At 35.1% G+C, this 21,492-nt stretch overlaps 1 protein-coding gene across 12 annotated transcripts in view; it reads left to right on the top strand.

The window, feature by feature from the left end:
• Positions 1 to 21,492, top strand: part of Chd9 (chromodomain helicase DNA binding protein 9) — a 212,040-nt gene that overhangs the window by 137,738 nt on the left and 52,810 nt on the right. For all 12 annotated transcript variants that reach the window (XM_021232466.2, XM_021232461.2, XM_021232467.2 and 9 more), the window contains 10 exons: positions 214 to 300; positions 1,326 to 1,463; positions 3,072 to 3,193; positions 6,297 to 6,540; positions 11,436 to 11,612; positions 14,426 to 14,569; positions 14,677 to 14,932; positions 15,779 to 15,989; positions 17,805 to 18,000; positions 20,623 to 20,790. In XM_021232466.2, coding sequence (XP_021088125.1) covers positions 214 to 300; positions 1,326 to 1,463; positions 3,072 to 3,193; positions 6,297 to 6,540; positions 11,436 to 11,612; positions 14,426 to 14,569; positions 14,677 to 14,932; positions 15,779 to 15,989; positions 17,805 to 18,000; positions 20,623 to 20,790 — 1,743 coding nt within the window. The remainder of the gene's footprint in view (positions 1 to 213; positions 301 to 1,325; positions 1,464 to 3,071; positions 3,194 to 6,296; positions 6,541 to 11,435; positions 11,613 to 14,425; positions 14,570 to 14,676; positions 14,933 to 15,778; positions 15,990 to 17,804; positions 18,001 to 20,622; positions 20,791 to 21,492) is intronic.

Raw genomic sequence — 21,492 nt, forward strand, 5'->3', positions numbered from 1 at the left:
TCATTATCTGGAATATATTAGTTTTTAGTTGTATTAGTTTCCTTGTATTACTTTCAACATGGTGCTTCATAATACCCTTTATAGCTATTAGAAATTAAATTGGAAGAATTCTGTATATTAGAAATATAGTTACAGTTAAACAGATGTATTTGTTTTTATTTGCATCTTTCCACTTTTTCCTCAGATATCATTAAATTTACTTTTTAATTTTAGATGGAAGAAGAACCCTTTAACCCAGACTACGTTGAAGTAGACAGGATATTGGAAGTTTCCTTTTGTGAAGATAAGGATACTGGTGAGGTAATTATTCAGTAAAAATAGTTTCTAAGAGCTGAGAGATGGCTCAGCAGTAAAGAGCTCTGTTTGCTCTTCTAGAGGATCCAGTTCAATTCACAGCACCCACACGGTCATTGTGGCTATCACTATCTATAACTCCAGTTTCGGGGATCCAACACCCTCTTTTTTTTTAAGATTTTATTATTTATTTTATGTATGAGTGCTCTATCTTCATGTATGCCTTTATGCCAGAAGAGGGCATCAGATCCCACTATAGATGGTTGTGAGCCACCATGTGGTTGCTGGGAATTGAACTCAGGACCTCTGGAAGAACAGCCAGTGTTCTTAACCTCTGAGCCATCTCTCCAGCCCCTCCAATACCCTCTTTTAACCTCCAAGGGCACCAGACACACTTATGGTACATACATAAAGATTAAAATATACATTAAAAGAAATAAAAATTGGGAAAAAAAGATTCTAAAAGATGAGGAGGTAAGGCTGGTGGTAAACACTGGGTGGTGGTAACACATGCCTTTAATCTCAGCACTCGTGAGGCAGAGGCAGGTGGATTTTTGTGAGTTCAAGACCAGCCTAGTCTACAAGAGCTAGTTCCAGGACAGCCTCCAAAGTAGTTGTGCACTTGGAGCACATACATATGTATAAGCAAACACTCATAAATCTAAGAATCTTTTTCTTAAAATTTCTAAATATTCACTCCCAGTATACTTGTTTAAAAAAACAACAACAAAATCTAAGGCCTAAACCACAATGAGAGAACCCAGGTTCAGTTCCCAGCAAACATATGGTGCCTTAGCACTGCCTAAATCCAGTGTCAGAGGCTCTGATACCCTCTTCTTATCCCTGGAGGCACCTAGCATGCACATGCTGCCCATACATATATGCCCGACCCAGACATACACATAAAATAAAAAAAAAGTTTTCTTTATTTTTATTGATGGAGGTTAGTATATATTTAAGTTGTTCCATAAACATTTTTTAATTAAACTATTCTTCACAAGTGGTAAAATGAAAAACAATTTCTCTTTTAGTCTGTTATTTACTACTTGGTAAAGTGGTGTTCATTGCCATATGAAGATAGCACCTGGGAATTAAAAGAAGATGTGGATCTTGCAAAAATTGAAGAGTTTGAACAACTGCAAGCTTCAAGGCCCGACACACGGCATTTGGTGAGAGCTTTTCTTAGACTGATTCTTAAGATCATAGCATTTTGTATTTACCAGGTTTAAGGTTATCTTCAATTTCTGTGTTTATGTGGTTAAACAGACTTATTATCTTTTCACTTTTTCCTCAGATATCATTAAATTTACTTTTTAATTTTAGATGGATTCACAACCAAAGCTTTTTGCATCTAAGCCACACACTTCTTTCTTAGATCCACAGACCTAACTTTCAGTTAATATAGTCGTTGGTGTACAATCAATACAGTATTCTTTTAAATTGCTGCATAATATCCTGTGAACTGGTTTTAGCTCTTTTCCCCTGATTATCCTGGATTTTGTTTTCATTTTTCTATTATAAATAACAATTAATTTAATATTATGTTCTTACATAGTTTTTGAGAGATTAAAAATGTAATTTATTTGAATAAATGTACACAAGATTTACTATGTATCTCTTTACAAATTCTATTCCCACCAAGATGTTCCAGTTATAAATTCTCCCTTGTAGTGGTGTTGAACATCTTAATCCCAGCAGAGGCAGAAGCAGGCCTGGTGGGTCTACATCGTGAGTTCCATGACAGCCAGAGCTACACAGAGAAACCCTGTCTCCAGAAACAAAGCAATGCAAAACCCCACACAGTTCTCCCTGTCTCTGAACTCAAGTTTCCTATTATTTTTCTCAGATAATTTATATAAACATTACTGTCAATTCTATCTCTAACATTCTTAATTCTCCATTAAACAAAAAATTCAAATCAAACCTACTTTTTCATTATTTTCTCTAAGTCAGCCGTTACTCATAACTATGTAGTGTGTCTATTTCCTTACTAACATTATTTCCTTTTAGGAACCTAAAATGTTTTTATTACACGAGTTACTTGGATTAACTGTGCTGAATATTGCTTATATTACCATTATTGCTAAAGTATAGTACTATTCTGGAGTTCTATCCATTATTCTCCGGCAGTCTGCATTCTCCCTCTCCTCTGCTCACACACTTGGTAACTGAGGCACTTGGCAGTTAAGCGTTGTGGGGAAGCCCTTGCCTGATTCTGGCACGCCTTGGAAGCAGTCACAGAACCCTCTGTAGGCCAACTAGTTAGTATTCTGTAATTCCCATTTTGATGACATCTTTCTTTTCCTTCCTTAATTATACTTGATTCAGCCTACAATACAGTATTGATAATAGTTTGTTACAAAAGAGCATTTACCTTTTTTAGGTGCTTATTCCTGTATCTACTAAAATTTCCTTCATTTCCTTGTTTTCTTAATCTGATTGATTTAAAACTTTAAATGTACTTGGCTATTCCTGTAAAAATACTAGTTTAATGTTTTGTGCTTTTAAAACTTTGTACATTTATTGAAAATTATGGTAAGACAACTGACTTTAGAATCAAGGTATCACAGAATGAATTGCAATGTGAGCTTTACTGTTGTATTTTCTGGAGGCATCTGAGTAGAATTAACTTGATGTTTAAGTATTAGGTAAAACTTCATCATGTACTGTATGCTTTGGCTTCTAGGTTTTTTAAAAGCAAGGTTTCTTGCCATGAGTAAGTTGTGTGGAAGATAAACATCTGAAATGCATCATTCATTTTATTTTTGTTCACAAAGGATCGTCCTCCCTCTAATATTTGGAAGAAAATAGATCAATCCAGGGACTATAAAAATGGTAATCAACTCAGGGAATATCAACTAGAAGGACTCAACTGGCTTTTGTTCAATTGGTATAATAGGTATGTAGCATATCGTAAGAAGATTTTACTGTATTCCTTTTTTTCTATATGCCAAAATATGTTAATTAAAATAGATACTTTTGTAGCCTTACTCTTTTTGCCAGGAAATCTTTATTATTTAAAATGAAGATACCTCAGAAAAATAATGTAATTTATGATTTTGGATGCCAGTTTCAACATTGCTTCCTTTATGTATGTATCACTCTCATGTTTGTTGATTAATAGTTAAATTTGGAATACCTTTCCTGTAGTCTCAAACTATCCAGTGTGTTTTAGCTTTTCGATATATAATTTATGTCAACAATTGTATCTGTAGAATGAGCTGTATGTTAACACATGTAGAAATTATGTACAGCTCTAATATTTAATTTAAGTCTCAAATGACATAGACTGTAAATTAATGAGTAAACATAAAATTATGGGAACATGACAGTGATTTTCCTTTGGCTATTGTTCATTTTCTATGATGTTCAAAATGCTTTATAGGACATATATCAAGTAATTTATTGAGATAAAAATTAATTTCAAAGGAGTTAAAATAGTACTATGTGCAGACTATCAAATGATTCTTGTTTGAAAATCCATTTTCCCTGCCTTAAGCCTCATCTCTTTCTTCTAAGTTGTGAATTATGATGAGTTATGTGATTCAGTTAAGTTGCATGAGAATTACCTACTAGCCCATGCAGTGTTCTTGTCTCTGATTTATATTTTCTCACTATTAGTCATTATTTCTTCCAAGAGAATCATCCAGGTAAAATAATAATACATTTTAAAAATTGTCTTCTCTCATTAGTACCCCTTTGCATTTCTATATTGCCTGGTCTAAACTTTCACCTTTTTCCTCTAATACCTTACCATGATTCTGTTGTGATCACTTTCTCTATGTGACTGCTTCATAAAGAACCAGAGACAACAGACTTAGAATTCTCAAATTCTTGCCTACTTTAATATCCAATCCTTCTAGCATTTTTGCAAATGTAACCCTTCATAGCACTAACCTCATCTGTCACAACCATGATTAAATCACACTACCTTCTCTCTTAATGCTGTCTTGTGCCATTTTCAGTAAGCTCTCTCCTTTTATATCTTCAGGCTTTGCTGGAAGGCTTGGTTGCCTAAGTATATGGACAATTTGCATATTTATTCATAAAAATGAAATAGAAAACTGTAAATCCTTTGACTCTGCCATTCCTACTAAGTACCTCAAGCTCCCTTTGTATCTTCTCTGCAAAACTAGAGCTCCCCCCTCACATCCGCTTCCCCAATTTTCTTTTCAATATGTCACAGTCTAGATTTCTATTGTTTGTTCAGTTGATAGCCTATTTTAGTTGAAAAGTCACTGTGTAGAGCAGGATAACCTCAAACTCATGATAGTCCTTCTGAATTAGTCTCACCAGGATTACAGGCTTTGTGCTGTATAGCCAGCTTTGGATTTTGTTTCTCTTGCTTCTCAGAAGTTTCTTATTTCCTAGTTAGTGGAATATTCTTAGCCTCAATTCATGTCTCCTGTGTTAAAAATATACAGTTTGCCATTTCTCCCTTTAAACTTCTCATTCTTATTTCCAACACCTTCTACAGTGTGACTCCAAGATCTTTAGCATCTCTATGACTATTACTCTCAGCGGTTTGTTCATTCATCTTCTATATTTTATCTGTTACTTTTCTCCCCTTGCCCAAGATTTTATCTTATATTCGTTTCTCAGATTCCATAGTTTTCCTCTCTTAGACTTCACAACACTATACCCACTCCCAATTTAGACTATCCAATATTTTAATGGCTCCATAACTTTATCCCTAAGTCTTTGAACCATGATCCCATATTTTTTGTCTTTAGTTGCCTGAATATGTGATTCAACAGTTTCTTTAGATATATAATAAATTCAAATTAATCTTGATTTCTATTTTCTACATGTCAAACTTGTTCTTTCCCATAATAACACAATTCATTTACTCATCTAAACTCAAGTCTGACTGTTACCCCATACATATAGTTGGTGAACAGGGCCAAGTCATCATAACTCTGGCATATGCTGCCTTAACTTTTCTTTAGTCTCTGTGCCTGAACTTTCTTCCCTGTATTATTATAGTACCTTGCTATTTATCTTATCTACCATAGCACTGTCATAAAACTTACAATACAAACTTTGTTTTTTCTGTTTTTAATAGATTTTTAGTGCCTGACTTTGCATGACAGAATGACATCTAATCTCTTCTATTCAAGGTTCTGACTTAACCTCACTAATTTGTCATCCATTCTCCTTTACCTTGTTGATCATATTAAAACAACTTTTGGTTCCCTAGTTGGAACCTTTCTTTTACTTCTACTTCTAATTTTGTTTTTGCTTTGCCCTTTGAAAAACCTTATTAAAAATGGACCTGAAGCTTCCTCCTTTGTTCTAGCCAGTTTATTATTTATTGTCATGTCCCTCTGGTTTCCATAAGAACATCTACTGGCCACATAGCAAAATCTTCTGTGGAATTTATTTTAGAAATTGCAGCTGCTTAGATCTCATTCCATACACACTGAATCAGAATGTATAGTGGAAAGACCTAGTTATCTGTTTGTTTTTTTTTTCGTTTGTTTGTTTGTTTGCTTGTTTTTCAAGCTCTGTGGGCTCTTCTAACACAAAGCCACAGATAAAAGCCAGTGCTAAATTTGTTCTACAATAGCACATTGCAAGACTACTTATTTATGTATTTGCATATCTGCTTCTCTAATAGATACAAGCCCCTGGAAGGCAGAGAACATGTTCTCTTTCTTTTGTATCCCATCTTCTCATACTGTCCTGAGATAATAGAAGGTATTTAATAAATGCTTCCTGAATATTTGACATGCCTTGCTCTTGCCATTCACTCTTAAAAATCAAACACTTACTGAGCAATATCTTTTATTTGAAGCTATAACAGTATTTAGTGTTTCCTTACAGGATTATAATAAAATTGTAATCTTGAGCTTACTCTACATTAGCAATGTTTTATGTCTTTATAAATACAAGTAGTTTCATTGGATCTTTGCTTCTTTTTGTATGTTTATCTTTAAAAACAATAGTATTCAGGAAAGCCCAATGTGCGTATGCATGGATAATATATTTATTTATTTCAGACGAAACTGCATTTTAGCAGATGAAATGGGTCTTGGCAAAACCATTCAGTCAATCACATTCCTCCATGAAATCCTTCTGACTGGTATAAGAGGACCTTTCCTGATTATCGCACCACTTTCTACCATTGCAAATTGGGAAAGAGAATTCCGTACATGGACTGATATCAATGTTGTAGTTTACCACGGGAGCTTGATTAGCAGACAAATGATACAGCAATATGAGATGTACTTCAGGGATTCACAGGTGTGTTATTACTGATTTTGTTTATTTTTTTAAAAGACTACAGCTGAATAAGATAGTATTACATGTTTATAATTTATAATTTGATATAAATTTTAATTGTATACTTAGTTTATGTTAAGCTCATTCATATTTATATTGTGATAGATTTAGTAGCTGAAAAGCAATGAGTAAAGCCAGTTTGATATTTGTTCGCTATAGCATAGTATTGATTTATACAAATGTAAAACTTGATTGTTGTTTATAATTTTTAACTACAATAATTTATTTTTCCAATTCCATTTAAATATACATTATTTCTTGATATAACTGTCTTTGGTCACCCTCTTGTTCCTCCACTATCCTCTCTTTAAATGTTTACTTTTTGGTGACTAGTATGACATTCAATGCATATTGAAGTGAGTCTAAGGTTCATTTTCTTGTTCAATATATGTTGACTTTAGAGTTGTTTATCTGTTTAATTTGGTTTCTAGGCTGGCAGGGGAATCTCCACACTAAAGCTCCTGACTAGTATGTATGATTCCCTCTGACCACCTAGCATGCATGTTTCCCTTTGACCGCCTAGTATGTATGATTCCCTCTGATCATGAGAGACTCAGGAACAGAGACCAAACAAAATGTAAGACGTAGTATTCCAAGTTGTGGTCTTGAATGTTAATATGAATGTTTCTGATTAAAAAAAATCATGCAGAAATAAAAAGAAATCAATAAACATAGTTGAGACAGAATTATATTTTTAATTGGAACAGGTTTGGCTAGCTATATAAGTCACACCTAAACATCCTTCCTTTCATTCATTACTTTGTCTTAAAATAATTACTATGCAGTATGGCCATATGATGACAATAGAAGTCAAAGCAAGATAGTATGCATAACCTGTGCTTTTCTTTCCAATTATAATTGGTTTTCTGTTATATTTCCTACTGAGAATGCGTGGCATAGCCAGATTTGCTTGCATAACATCACTTTCCTGCTTACAAAGTTGAAACTATTGCATGTGTATGAAATTAAGCATATATACAATCATTTATTTCATTGTCAGTCTAAAACTACCCATTTGCACTTTTATAATGTCTATGGCATCTTGGATTCTAGTTTGATTCCTTTACATACTATATTATCCTTAGCAAATAAGTGCAGAATTACAAAGCCCTATAGCATCATAAAAAGTAATCGCATACCTCTTATTTTCATTTATTTTTTAAGATAGGAGTCCTGCTGGATAGCCCAGTCTGTCCTTAAACTCATGGGAGTCTTTCTGCTTTAGCTTCCAAATACTGGTATTACAGGCATATGCTTCCATGCCTAGTTTCTGAATTTACTTTTTAAGAAAACACAACTAAAATTGTGAGATATTAAGAGGTGTTTATATCTAAGCTATAACTTTAATATAAACATGATAGTTTAGTACGTAGTATGAAGCTAAGAGACTCTTAATGTACAGTAAACTGAGTGCTATATATCAAATATTGTATTTTATGATTAATGTTAAAGCTTCCAAAATATTAGCTGAAGAGATTTTTAATTTCAAAATGACTCATAATGAACAAAATAGACCTGCTCTATAAAGTAAGTGTAGATACAACTTTTAGACTTAAGTCTCACAAATATATTTTAAAATTAGTTGGATATTTCATAATGTTTTTGATTTTTTTTAATAGCTTAAGAGTTGTAGTAGTCACAAAACTTTGCTGTATTTTTCTCGGGAAAGAATAACATAAGGAAATCATATCTATAAGCAATTATTTACTGTGTGCCAAGTGTTTTTTTTTTTTTCATTTGGTTTTTTCAAGACAGGGCTTCTCTGTAATATTTTGGAGGCTGTCCTGGAACTTGCTCTAGCCTAAGACTCACAGAGATCCACCTGCCTCTGCCTCCCTAGTCCTGGGATTAAAGGCATGTGCCACCAACACCCAGCACCAAGTGTTATTTTAAATAGTTTGCATATATTCTTTTACCTAATCTTTATAATTGCAACCTTGTAAAATAAATTTTAATGAATTAGCTTTATACTTGAGTGAAATGAATCATAAAGAAAATATGTAGATTATAGTAAAAGAACATGGCAGAAGTATAATTAATCATACATAATCTGATCTCAAAGTCGTTAAATGCCACAAGTTTGTACTTTGTACCTATGGTAGTACTACTCTATTGGAGCTGCTGTCTAACTTAGTGGACAGTATGTAAAACTAGTGTAAGATAAACTACAAAACAAACCAAAAATGAAACTAAGTAAGAAGACACAATTTTTCTTGACTTTTGTTCTTTTCATACCCAAGAGTTTTGTCTCACTTGCAATTAAGATTATTAGGTTCTTTGACTTTATAACTCCCATCCCTCTAACCTTCTGGGATAGTTGACTAGTCTAATTCGCTCAGAGATTTCATTCATGAGCATAATTTTAGATTATGACAGAAACTCCCCCAAACTATATCTAAATGCATTCCTAAATTTCAGAGTCCTGTAAAATATCTAGTTATCATCTCCACTTTGCATATAGCTAATGCATATCCAAAACTTAACATGTACAGGACTACAGCTCCATCATCCAGCTATTCAAGCCAAAGCTCTAGAGCCGTGGTTCTCACTCTTCCTAATGCTGCGACCCTTTAATACAGTTCCTCATGCTGTGGTGACTCCCAACCATAAAATAATTTTGCTGCTACTTCATAACTTAATTTTGTTACTATTGTGAATCTTATTGTAAATATTTGATATTCATCATATCTGATATGTGATGCATGTAGGGTCTTGGCCCAAAGGTTGAGAACCACTGCTCTAAAGTTTTGAGTCTTTTCCTTGTGCCATTCTACACTTGTAACATAAGAGAACCTGTTGTTGCTTCCTTCAAGAAGTATCATATCTGGCCACTTCTGACCACACCTTCAGTTCTTATGACCCTGTCTGTGGCATCTTTATACCATTTTCACTGTAGCAGCCACAAATCCCTGACCCTGTCAGATGGCCTCACCAGTTTCTTGTTGGTGGATTATTCCTTGCTGTCAGTGTCCAGGTACATTGACGTCTGCCTTATGCTCTTACCTTTCTAAACTACTTACAGCAAGGCCTCACTGTCATCTGAGAATAAACAGAGATACCTTAAGCCCTTTGTGCTGGTTGCTTTTATCAGGTATGCATTCTTTCCAGATTTCTAGATATCAGCACAGGTCTTATGTATCACCTCTCAGTTATCATGTGTAAGGTTGCAATGATCATACTCTTATTCCATACCCTATGTCACAATACTTACTCTTTTTCTTACAGGGATTGTCCTATATTAGGAGCATTAACATGTAGGTTCCACTTGGATAATACTTAAACTTGTTTTACTTCCATTTATACCAACAGCAAGTAGAACAAGACTAGTACATATATACTAATATATACTGAATAAATTATTTACATGGCTATTATGATGCTCATTTTTGTTTGTCTTTGTAAATGTGAATACATAGATGTAAATACTAAACATTAATACTGAAATCTCCTTGGCCAGATTTTATAACGATCAATTTTTAAATTGACTTAGTTTCCCCTCAACCCTTCCTATCTCTAACTATGGAGCCATGAAGATTTAGGGCTCATTATGTAGACCAGGCTGGATTCTAACCTATAGAGATCAGCCTACTTCTCCCTTCTCTTCTGGGATTAAAGATGTATGCCACCACACTTGACCTCACATTCTTTTTTTGTTTGGTTTTTGCTTTTCGAGGCAGGGTTTCTTTATGTGTAGCCCTGGCTATCTTTGAACTGACTCTGTAAACCAGACTGGTCTTCAGTTCAGAGATCTGCCTGCTTCTGCTTGCTGAGTGCTGGGATCAATGGCATGAGCCACCACCACGTAGCTTTTGGCTTCAATTCCTTTCTTGGGACATTTTATTAGGATATGTTTACTTGGATAAATGTTTAAATAATACACATGTATAGCCGTGCTTTGTGTGTGCGCGCACGTGTGTGTGTGTGTGTGTGTGTGTGTGTGTGTGTGTGTGTGTGTGTGTGTGTGTGTGTGGTCTTTCTTTGGACTGCCAGCTACTGAATAATGACATGGAGACTTGTTATGAAAGCTTAACCTTAGATTTTGTTCCCAATTATAACATATATATATCTTATAACTTACAATTTATATATAACATATTAATCTATATTCTGCCACATGGTTTGTTACCTGTCCTCCATACTATACATCCAACTTCCTCTACATCTCTCAGGTGAATGTCTGCCTTTCTGATTCTTTCCTATGAATTCCTTTTTCTCCTTGGAAGTCCTGCCTTATTCTCTCCTGCTCAGTTATTGGCCATTCAGCTCTTTATTAAACCAATCAGAATGTGCCTTAGGCACATGAGGTAAGACAGACACATCTTCACATTGTATAAAAAGATTATCCCACAACGTGCGTGTGTGTGCGCGCGCGTGTGTGTGTGTGTGTGTGTGTGTGTGTGTGTGTATACATGGCATATGAAAGCTGGAGAACAACCTTGGGTATCATCCTCCCTTTGAGATAGGTTTTCTCTTTGTCCTAGAATTCAATTAGGCTAGACTCATCTTCTATACCCAGGCTGCCTCTTGACTACTCCTGCCTAGTGAAACCACACTGAGCTGACTAAACTGACTTTTTCCATAGGTGCTAGGAATTGAACTGAGGTTCTCAAGCTTGCCAAGGAAGCACTTTACTGTCTGAGCTATCCTTCCAGCCCCATAAGTATGACTTTTTGACAGTATTATTGAACAGCTATCTAATATATTTCAAATAATGAAACTTTTCATTATCTGTATATGTAAAACTATTAATGAGAATTGGTTTATAACAAATGTTATTAATACATTTTATGCCATCTAGTAGAAATAAAAAGTGAAATTAAGATATTCTACCAATGCATTGTATTTGTAATTTCTAGGGGCGCATCATTCGAGGAGCTTACCGATTCCAAGCCATCATCACTACCTTTGAAATGATTCTTGGGGGCTGTGGAGAACTTAATGCAATTGAATGGCGGTGTGTGATTATTGATGAAGCACACAGGTTAAAAAATAAAAATTGTAAACTTCTGGAAGGTCTGAAACTCATGAATCTAGTGAGTAGCTTAAAGTATCATTTTGACTTAGTTTACTAACTATATAGTAAAGGACCATGAAGATTCAAAACTAGTGCTAAATCATCATTTTCTATAGAATTGAATTTAATAGAATTGTAGTTTTGAGAAGGGGGGTTGTTTTTGTTTTTCAGTTTTGGTTTTTCAAAACAGGGTTATTCTGGCTATCTTGGAACTCATTATGTACACCATGCTTGCCTCAAACTCAGATTCACCTGCCCATGTTTTCTAAGTGCCAGAACTAAAAGCATGTTAATTCAAGTATTTAGCTCATTTTGCCTTACTTACCACTTTCTTTTAAATTTATTTATGTTGTGTATATGAGCGTTCTATCAAATTTTTGCTTTAAAAAGGTATAAGATCCCTCTTATACCTTTTAAAGATGGTTGTGAGCTACATGTAGTTAACTCATGACCTCTGGAAGAAAAGCCAGTGCTCTTATTCACTGAGCCATCTCTCCAGCCCCTAATAATTTTATTTTTATTTTTATTTTTTGCATTTGTCTTTTGCCTGCCTGTATGTCTGTGTGAGGGTGTCAGATCTTGGAGTTACAGTTGTTAGCCTCCATGTGGATGCTGAGATTTAAACCCAGATCCTCTGGAAGAGCAGTCAGTGCCCATAACCACTGAGCTATCTTTCTAGCCCCACCATACCACTTTTTAAGACAAGATTTAATTATAGAATTAAAAGAAAGGGGCCTGGAGAGATATCTCAACAGTTTAGAGCATTCGTTTCTCTGACAGTAGACCCAGGTTCAGTTAATAGCATCTACATGAATATCAGTATCTAGTTCTAGGGCATCCTACATCCTATTGTAGCCTCTGTAGCACCAGATCTGCATGTGTTACATATTCATTCAGATAAAACACCCATACACATAAAATAAAAATGAGAAGAAGAAACCTGTAGATATGTACTATTGAAAAGAAAAATAAGCCCATGAAATTTCAAACCTTAAATTCCATAATTAAAAGTCTATTTCTATCTCCACATCAAGGAAGCTTCTCTTTGCAAGAAATGGAAACCTTTATCAAAAAAACCACAACCAATCAAAATGCCTAGTTGTGAAGCCAAGCCCAAACAGAGATACATGTACAATAGAACTTAATCTGAAGCGCTGGGATCTTTTTGGAAGAGGGGGCTGGAAAAATTGTAAGAGCCAAAGGAACAAGGGAGTTTGCTGTTAATACAACTGTATCTCTTAGGCCAGGCTTTGGTGGCGCATGCCTTTAATCCCAGCACTCGGTAGGCAAAGGCAGGCAGATCTCTGTGAGTTCGAGGACAGCCTCCAAAACAATACAGAGAAACCCTGTGTTGAAAAACCAAAAAATAAAAAACTGAATCTCCTAGTAATGTCAAACTACACTGAAAAAGTTATACCAACATGACTGCCTAAACACGAACTGAACAAGTGATGGGGAAGGACCCTAGGCCTCAACCTTACACAAAGAACTATAGGTAGCCTTAACTAAGGGATACTCAGGGTGGGAGAAATAGTCTCCTTCAGGGAAGAGCATAACAATTGGTTATCCAGTATCAAATCGTCCCTCTGAAAAACAAATGCATCCAAATAACCTTGAATGGAGTGAGCATGTTGTACTCTTATGTATAATGAGAAAAGAGCCCCTGAATTTGAAAAAGAGCATGGGGAGCATATGGTAGAACTTGAAAAGAGGAAAGGGAATAGAGAAATGGTATGATTATCCTCAGAAAATAAAAGAAATTATTTAAAAACAAGCCATTTCACCAAATTTTTCGTATCATTTATGTTTGAAAAACCCAAACCTATTTTTCTTCATGGCACTTATGTAGAGCCAGAGGACAACCTGGAGAAGTTAGTTCTGTCTCCTTCCACCATATGGATTCTAAGGATCACACTCAGGTCGACAAGTGTAGCTGCAAACACCTTTACGCTCTGAGCCGTCTCACCAACCCAAAAAAACCAACTCTTATATGTTCATGGTGTTTGCTGTAATGAATAATAAAGGTTCTTAAGGTCATTATTGTTTGCATGTTTACTTCTTTTAAATGTGTTTGAAACCATTCTTAATTTTTAATTACTTACATAATTAGTGCTTCAGTACTTGAACAAATATTCAAGAATCACATACAATAAAAATTAAAATGACCCTTTTTTGCCCTTATGTATGTGTAAACCTAGTTCAAGTCCTCATTTAGATATTTGCATTTCTCTGTCTTTTGAGACCAGTTCTTACCAGATACTTAAGTGGAGATAGTGACACACACATACATATATATGTATATATATCAATTTTTAAGTTATTAGCGAATAATATTGTAAAAATTATGTTATTAAAACATTCTTATTTTCTCTTAAAAATTGATGGAGTTCAATAGTTGGAAGCATATTCCTGTCATCCATTTACTTATTTGGGTTATAAAGCCTGAGTGATTCAATAATTGAATATCAATATGCAAACTTAAAAAATGAACTTCATTTGAGTCAAAATTTCTCACATGATGATTAAGTATAAACAGAGAAATAACCTTTTCATTCGTAAAAATACCTGAAATATGCTTCTTCAAATGTTCAGAATTTTTACAGGCATGAATAGGTAAAAATATCATAGAAAGTGATAACTCAAAAAATTGTTAAAGAGTTCTTTTAATTGGCTCAATTGGTTCAATTAATATATTGCTGAATATCTTGGGGATATTGTTACATTTTCATCTATTTGTGAATATTATAGTTAGAAACTACTTACTTGTAGTACAGTGAACCAGTGGTAACCTATATGAGCTTCCATTTGTTCACTTGTTCTTGTTTTCTGTAGGAACATAAGGTGCTCTTGACTGGCACTCCTCTCCAAAATACAGTTGAAGAACTGTTCAGCCTTCTTCACTTTCTTGAACCTTTAAGGTTTCCTTCTGAATCCACATTTATGCAAGAATTTGGAGATCTGAAAACAGAAGAACAGGTATTGTTCTTTTAAACAAGGTCAACAAATCTTTTGTTGTAATTCCTTTCTATGGATAATTATATGTATCCTGATATTTCATATAGTTCTATCTTGCTTTTATTCAGGTACAGAAACTTCAGGCTATCCTTAAACCAATGATGTTAAGACGATTAAAAGAAGATGTGGAAAAGAAATTGGCACCTAAGGAAGAGACTATTATTGAAGTAGAGCTTACCAACATTCAAAAGAAATACTATAGGGCTATCTTAGAGAAGAACTTCTCCTTTTTATCTAAAGGCGCTGGGCAGACTAATGTACCTAACTTGGTCAATACCATGATGGAGCTCAGGAAATGCTGTAATCACCCATATCTTATCAAAGGTAACTAAAAGCAATTGCAACAGAAATCTTCCTTTGCAACAAATAGTAATCAATAAGTAAGCAAAGCACCCTGTTTGCAGCTGTCCCAGTGTTATTACTTTTTTAATGCTCTTCTGAAGGCTTAAAAGTGTCTTAGCGTCAGAGACAGTGTGACTTTTATTGTAGTCTTCTTTGAACATACCAAGTCACAAGATTAGGAGTTCAATCTATCTTAGAGATCCAGGACAGCTAAGGCTATGCAAAGAAATCCTGCCTCTAAAAAACAAAACAAGCAAACAAACAGTGTGTGTGTGTGTGTGTGTGTGTGTGTGTGTTTGTATATATAAGTGTGTGTGTGTGTGTGTGTGTATATATATATATATATATATATATATGCATGTGCATATTTAAAAGTATATGCATTTTTTTTCTTGTGTTAAGGCCACAGTTGTTTTGCTTTATTTTGGTTTTGTGGGGTTTTCTTGTTTGTTTGATTCAGTTTTGATTTTGGGGTAGGAAGTAAGGTCTTGCTGAGTAGTGCTTGGCTGGGACAAACACTCCAATAGTCTTCCTGCGTCAGGTTTCCATGAGCCACCGTACCCTGCAGGCCCATCATTTTGTTCATTCTTTCCTAGAAGCACCCATTTACTATTTAGCAAACAAAAGTCTGTATCAAGAGTTTAAAAGACTGAAGATATTCTGTGTATCTTCAGTTAAAGTAATAGTGCCATTTTAGTGTGAGGGGGGGCTAGACACAAGCTTAAATAATTCTAGTAAAAGCAATATAGCTGCCACTACAAAGTTTGTATCAATTTTTATTTAAACTAAAGCAGCTGGTAATTGCCTTACTTCATCTTTCTCTAATAGGTGCTGAGGAGAAAATACTTGGAGAATTTCGAGACACATACAATCCATCTGCTTCTGACTTTCACTTGCAAGCAATGATCCAGTCTGCTGGGAAATTGGTTCTCATCGATAAATTACTTCCCAAAATGAAAGCAGGAGGCCATAAAGTGCTTATCTTCTCTCAGATGGTACGCTGCCTTGACATCCTGGAAGACTATCTTATCCATAAAAGGTACAAAGGCCTACTGTGTATTTTACCTGATTCATAAACTTTGGTGTTTATGTTTTATTTTTTTGTTCTAACTAGAACTTGTAAATTATTCCTAAACTCTCTATTACATTTTTTTATATTTTTATCTTTTCTGATTTGTTTAATATGAGTTTGTTATTCCATTTCAGTTTTTGGTTCATGACAATAAAATAATATTGAGTAATCAATATTTATGTAGAGAAATAAAAAACCCTTAGAATATTTTATGTTAGAGATTCAATTTCATCAACATATTATAAAAGGAAATCAGAAATTTTAACTGTTCATTTTACTATGAAAGATTTTTGTCACTTTACCTTAGTAAAGGTTCATATTCATACAATTATATAGTTCATTTTTACTGCTAGTTTGTGTAGTGTGTGTATACTATGTATGTAAAAAATGTGTATGTGTTGATACCTGGAGCTCACTGATTGTCTAGAATGGCTGTCTTATAAGCCCTAAGGATCCTATCTCCTCTTCCTAGCCCTGATCACAGGTACATGCCACTATTCCTGGATACCACTTTTACATGGATACTGTGGATTGAAACTTAGGTCCTCATATGTATATAGCAATCACTTTTACAACTAAGGAAATCTTCCAAGCTCCATTATGACTTTCTTTTCTCCTTTGCAGTACTGTGGTTTGAACCTGAGGTTTGCATTTCTAAGAACTCATACTAAAATGTGTACTGCTCTCAGTTTTATACCATATAAGATCATTGTTTTACAATATTGCCCTTAAAAATTCTTACATTTTCTTTTTTGAATACTTATTTGCTATTCATGTATATACAGTGTCTGTGTGAGTTTATGTGTGCCATAAACCATGTGTGCTGGTTTCCAAGGAGGCCCGATGGAGTCGGATACCCAAGCATTGCAATTAGGAGCAGTTGTGAGCCATCTAGTGTGGGTGTGACTGCTTAGAATTGAGCCTGGGTTTTCTTAAAGAGCAGTGAGAACTCTTAACCATGGGGCCATCTCTGTAGCCCCTCATAGGTTTTCTTGATGGCCTTATATAAAGGACCTATGAGGAGATAAATATGTGCAAACAAATTTCAAATATCCTAAGTGATGAATTTCATGGAAAATCCTGGGTTTTTTTATTTTGTTTTTTAAATTATAAGTATCTTTAGAAGTCATGTTCTGTTTTGTACTGAAGAGTAAGAAATATGTAGAAAGAACCAGAGAAAGTATGACAAATGAATACTATTTAAATTCCTGTGATGGCTTTCGAAATGATACATATTTGGTATCTTGCAATTTAAAAAATTGAACGTTATGGCCTGGAGTGATGGCTCAGTAGTTGAGAGTGCTGTGCTCTTTCAGAAGACCTGTGTTTGACCCCCAACACCCACATAATAGCTTATGAATGTCTGTAACTCTAAGAACTAAGTACATGAAGGGAAAATACCAATGCACATAAATTGCTTTTAAAAATTGATGGTAAAATGGGGAAGGATAACAGAAGTTATAAATTATTGCTTTGTATAATGACTCGAAAAGATTTGTTCAGTGTTCCAATTTGTCCTCTATAAATGTGCTGTATCAGTTGAGAGAACATTTACAGTTTCTTGTGAGGTTCTGTCAAAGTATTGTGTACATCTAGGAATGAATACATTTATATCTGTATATTACTTTGTGTTTCATGTGTAGAAAATATGTGTTATGATGCTGTTTCTCAATTTTACAGCAGACATAGTATGGTAAAGGGGCACTAACTTTGCCATTGATAGACCATATCTTCATTTTCACTATATTCAACATTTAAAATTTTTGCTTTTCATTTAAATAGATATTTATATGAGCGAATTGATGGGAGAGTCAGAGGAAATCTTCGACAAGCAGCTATAGATCGATTTAGTAAACCTGACTCAGATCGATTCGTTTTTCTCTTGTGTACCCGAGCTGGTGGTCTAGGCATCAACCTAACTGCAGCTGATACATGCATAATTTTTGATTCTGATTGGAATCCACAAAATGATCTCCAGGTAATAAATTTCTTGACTAACAAGGAGTGTAATTCTTTAAAAATTCATGCTACCTTTTTGGTGATCTTTTATTTTTATACAGACAGATTAACATGTGATCTCTTATCTTTATACAGACAGATTAACATGTGTTTCTCTTGAGAAAACCTGTGTGTAGTAAAACTTTTAATTATCATTTAATGATAATAAATATAGTAAAATATACATTTCAGTGTTTCTTAATAGCTTATGAAAATGTATGAATAATCAAGTATAATATTTGTGTTCTTTAAAATATGGGACAGGCTAGGTATGATTGTGCATCCTTTTCAATCTCAGCACTCCCAAAGTAGGCTGCTCTCTGAATTTGTGGCTAGCTTGGTCTATCTACCCAGCCAAGACTATAGTGAGACTTTCCTCAAAAAAGAACCAAACAAAACAAAACAAATAAATGGTCAGTGGTGTACAAGCCTGGCAGTGGAGGTGCACTCCTTTAATCCCAGCACTCAGGAGGCAGAGGCAGGCAGATCTCTGAGTTTCAGGCCAGCTTGATCTACAGAAGCCCAGTCTTGAAAAACTAAAAATAAAATAATATATGGGGTAAAAAACAAAATATTGGGCATGGTCACCTAGCTTAGTGAAAGAATGATTCCCTATAAAAGGTGATGTCCTAGGCCTGAGTTCCATCACTGCCACCCCCAAAATATCATATAAATGTAAGAGACTTAAGCTCTACTTCTAACTTACTCATGATAAAATAAAAATGTCAGAATTTCATTTCCCTTCACTTAAGTATGTTTACCTGGTATAATCTAAACATAATATAGCATATATAAAATGAGCCATAATATACCCATGTTCAAAATACTATAGATAAATGATGGCTTGATAGTTAAGCTTTCTTTTTTGTTTTTGTTTTGTTTTTCGAAACAGGATTTCTCTGTGTAGTTTTGGAGCCTATCCTGGCACTTGCTCTGTAGACCAGGTTGGCCTCAAACTCCCAGAGATCTGCCTGCCTCTGCTTCCCGAGTGCTGGACTTCATAGTCCAGAAATGTTAAGGGTGATTGGGGTTAGGAAGTAGCTTAGTAGTTAAGATCCCTGGGTGTTTTCCTAGAGTACCTGTGTTTAATTTCTATCAGGCATGTGACAACTTACAGTTATCTGTAACAGTCCAAGAAAACTGATGATCTCTTCTAGCCTCTGAGGGCACCAGGCATATCCATGGTGCACATACATACATGCAGGCAAAAACTTACACACATAACATAATAAAATAAGCAATAATAAGAGTGTCCAGAGGCTGGGTGTGGTGGCACATGCTTTTCATCCAGGACTATGAAGCAGAGGCAGGGAGAGCTTATACTAGCCTAGTCTATACTATAAGTTTGAAAACTACTATCTCTGGAAAAAAAGAAAAGGTGACCAGAGAGAGTCAAAATTTTCAGAAGATACATAATTAGGAAGTGATGAGATGTGAAAACAAATTATAAGTGAAATTAGTTTAGTAGCCATGATAATCTTAATTACATTGTAATTATAGTAATACTTTAAATAGCTATGAAATACAATAGATTATTAAAAATATACCAGTCTTAATTAAAGATGATCTCTTTTAGACTTATTTACATTATTTTATATGTGTGAGTATTTTGCTTCCGTGTAAGTGGGTCCCTGTGCCCTCAGAAAACTGTGTGCGATCCTATAGAACTGGTTGTGAATTATCATGGGACCTGGAAGGTCCTCTACAGGAGGAACAAGTGCTCTTAACCCCAGAGCCATGTCTCCAGTTGGCTTGGAACTGACTAGATAGACCAGGCTGGCCTTAAAGCTCACAGAGGTCTGCCTGCTTCTGCTTCCCAAGTGCTGGAATCAAAGGCATATAGCACCACACCCAGCATGATTTCTTGTTTATTTTGGATTTGTTTGTTTGGGGAGTGATGGGGGTGTGGTGAGGGTGGTATTCCTCATTGTGGTCAGGCTGACCTACAACTCACTAACCTTCCAAATGTAGAGATTACAGATGTGAACTACCACACTCAGCTAGGATTTTGGATTTCTGATAAGGGTTGCCAAACAACATCCCCATTAAAATAGAAGAATCCAGGCTGTCAAGATTGTCAATTGGCCGGGCGGTGGTGGTGCACGCCTTTAATCCCAGCACTAGGGAGGCAGAGGCGGATCTCTGTGAATTGGAGACCAAGCCTGGTCTACTGAATGAGTTCCAGGACAGGCTCCAAGAGAAACCCTGTCTCGAAAAACCAAAAAAAAAAAAAAAAAAAAAAAAAAAGATTGTTTAGTTGATAAAGACTCTTGCTGTCAAGTTTAGCAGCTGGATTTAATCCCTAGGACCTATATAGTAGAATGGAGCCAACCCTCAAAAAGTTGTCCTCTGACCTCTATACTTGTGCCTTGGCTCACACTTGCCCACATACATACATACACACAAATACATTGATTTAACTTAATTTTAAAATGTAATAACACTTAAGGGGTTTACAAGTAGAATCTTAAAACCTTATTTACTGCCTGTTGTGGAAATTATTTCTCATCATATCAAAAACTTCTCATATACTTTCTTGCTCTCTCTATATAATTTGTATATATTTTGTGAAAGATAATCTATAACTTTTCACTTTCTGTAGGCCCAAGCTCGTTGTCACAGAATTGGTCAGAACAAAGCAGTTAAAGTCTACAGATTAGTAACTCGTAACTCATATGAGAGAGAGATGTTTGACCGAGCCAGCTTGAAACTGGGCCTAGATAAGGCTGTTCTACAGAGCATGAGCGGGAGAGACGGCACTGTCAGTGGTGTATGTACAATTTTGCTTTACTTGGGGTTCTGTGTTACTTTGACTAACTTATTCACTGTTTGTACACAAGGACATCTTCAGAATGGAGAAATGTTTAGCTAGTACTTTTGAGTGCCTTTTCTTCTGTCTATGTAGCTTCAGAACTGCTGGACCTTAAGAATGTTTCCAAGACAGACAGGTTTACTATCTTCTGAGGTCATCTGTATCATGGCTTAACTTAGTAGAATTCAGGAAGATCTTCAGTTGTTAAAATTTACCAACTTCTAACATTGGCTATGTCTTCTTACAAATTATGGGTTGTAGGTTCGCTTGTTGTTTTGTCTTTAATATTTTGATTAATATAGCACCACACTACTAAAATGGAGGTTACCAGGCACTTTCGCATTGGTTTAATTGAAACCATTTTATTTAGGTGGTGATTCATATTTTTGATACAATAAAAAAGTCATTAACTTCAATATATTACTTTAGTGAGTTCGTTTTTTTTTTTTTTTTTTTTTTTTTTCGAGACAGGGTTTCTCTATGGCTTTGGAGGCTGTCCTGGAACTAGCTCTTATAAACCAGGCTGGTCTCGAACTCACAAAGATCCACCTGCTTCTGCCTCCCGAGTGCTGGGATTAAAGGCATGCGCCACCAACACCCGGCTCGTGAGTTCGTTCTTATACATGATCCAAGCCTAAAATAAGACATAGTATGTTTTAA

This window comes from Mesocricetus auratus, unplaced genomic scaffold (genome assembly GCF_017639785.1).
Source record: "Mesocricetus auratus isolate SY011 unplaced genomic scaffold, BCM_Maur_2.0 Super-Scaffold_100045, whole genome shotgun sequence".
NCBI classification, from domain to species: domain Eukaryota; kingdom Metazoa; phylum Chordata; class Mammalia; order Rodentia; family Cricetidae; genus Mesocricetus; species Mesocricetus auratus.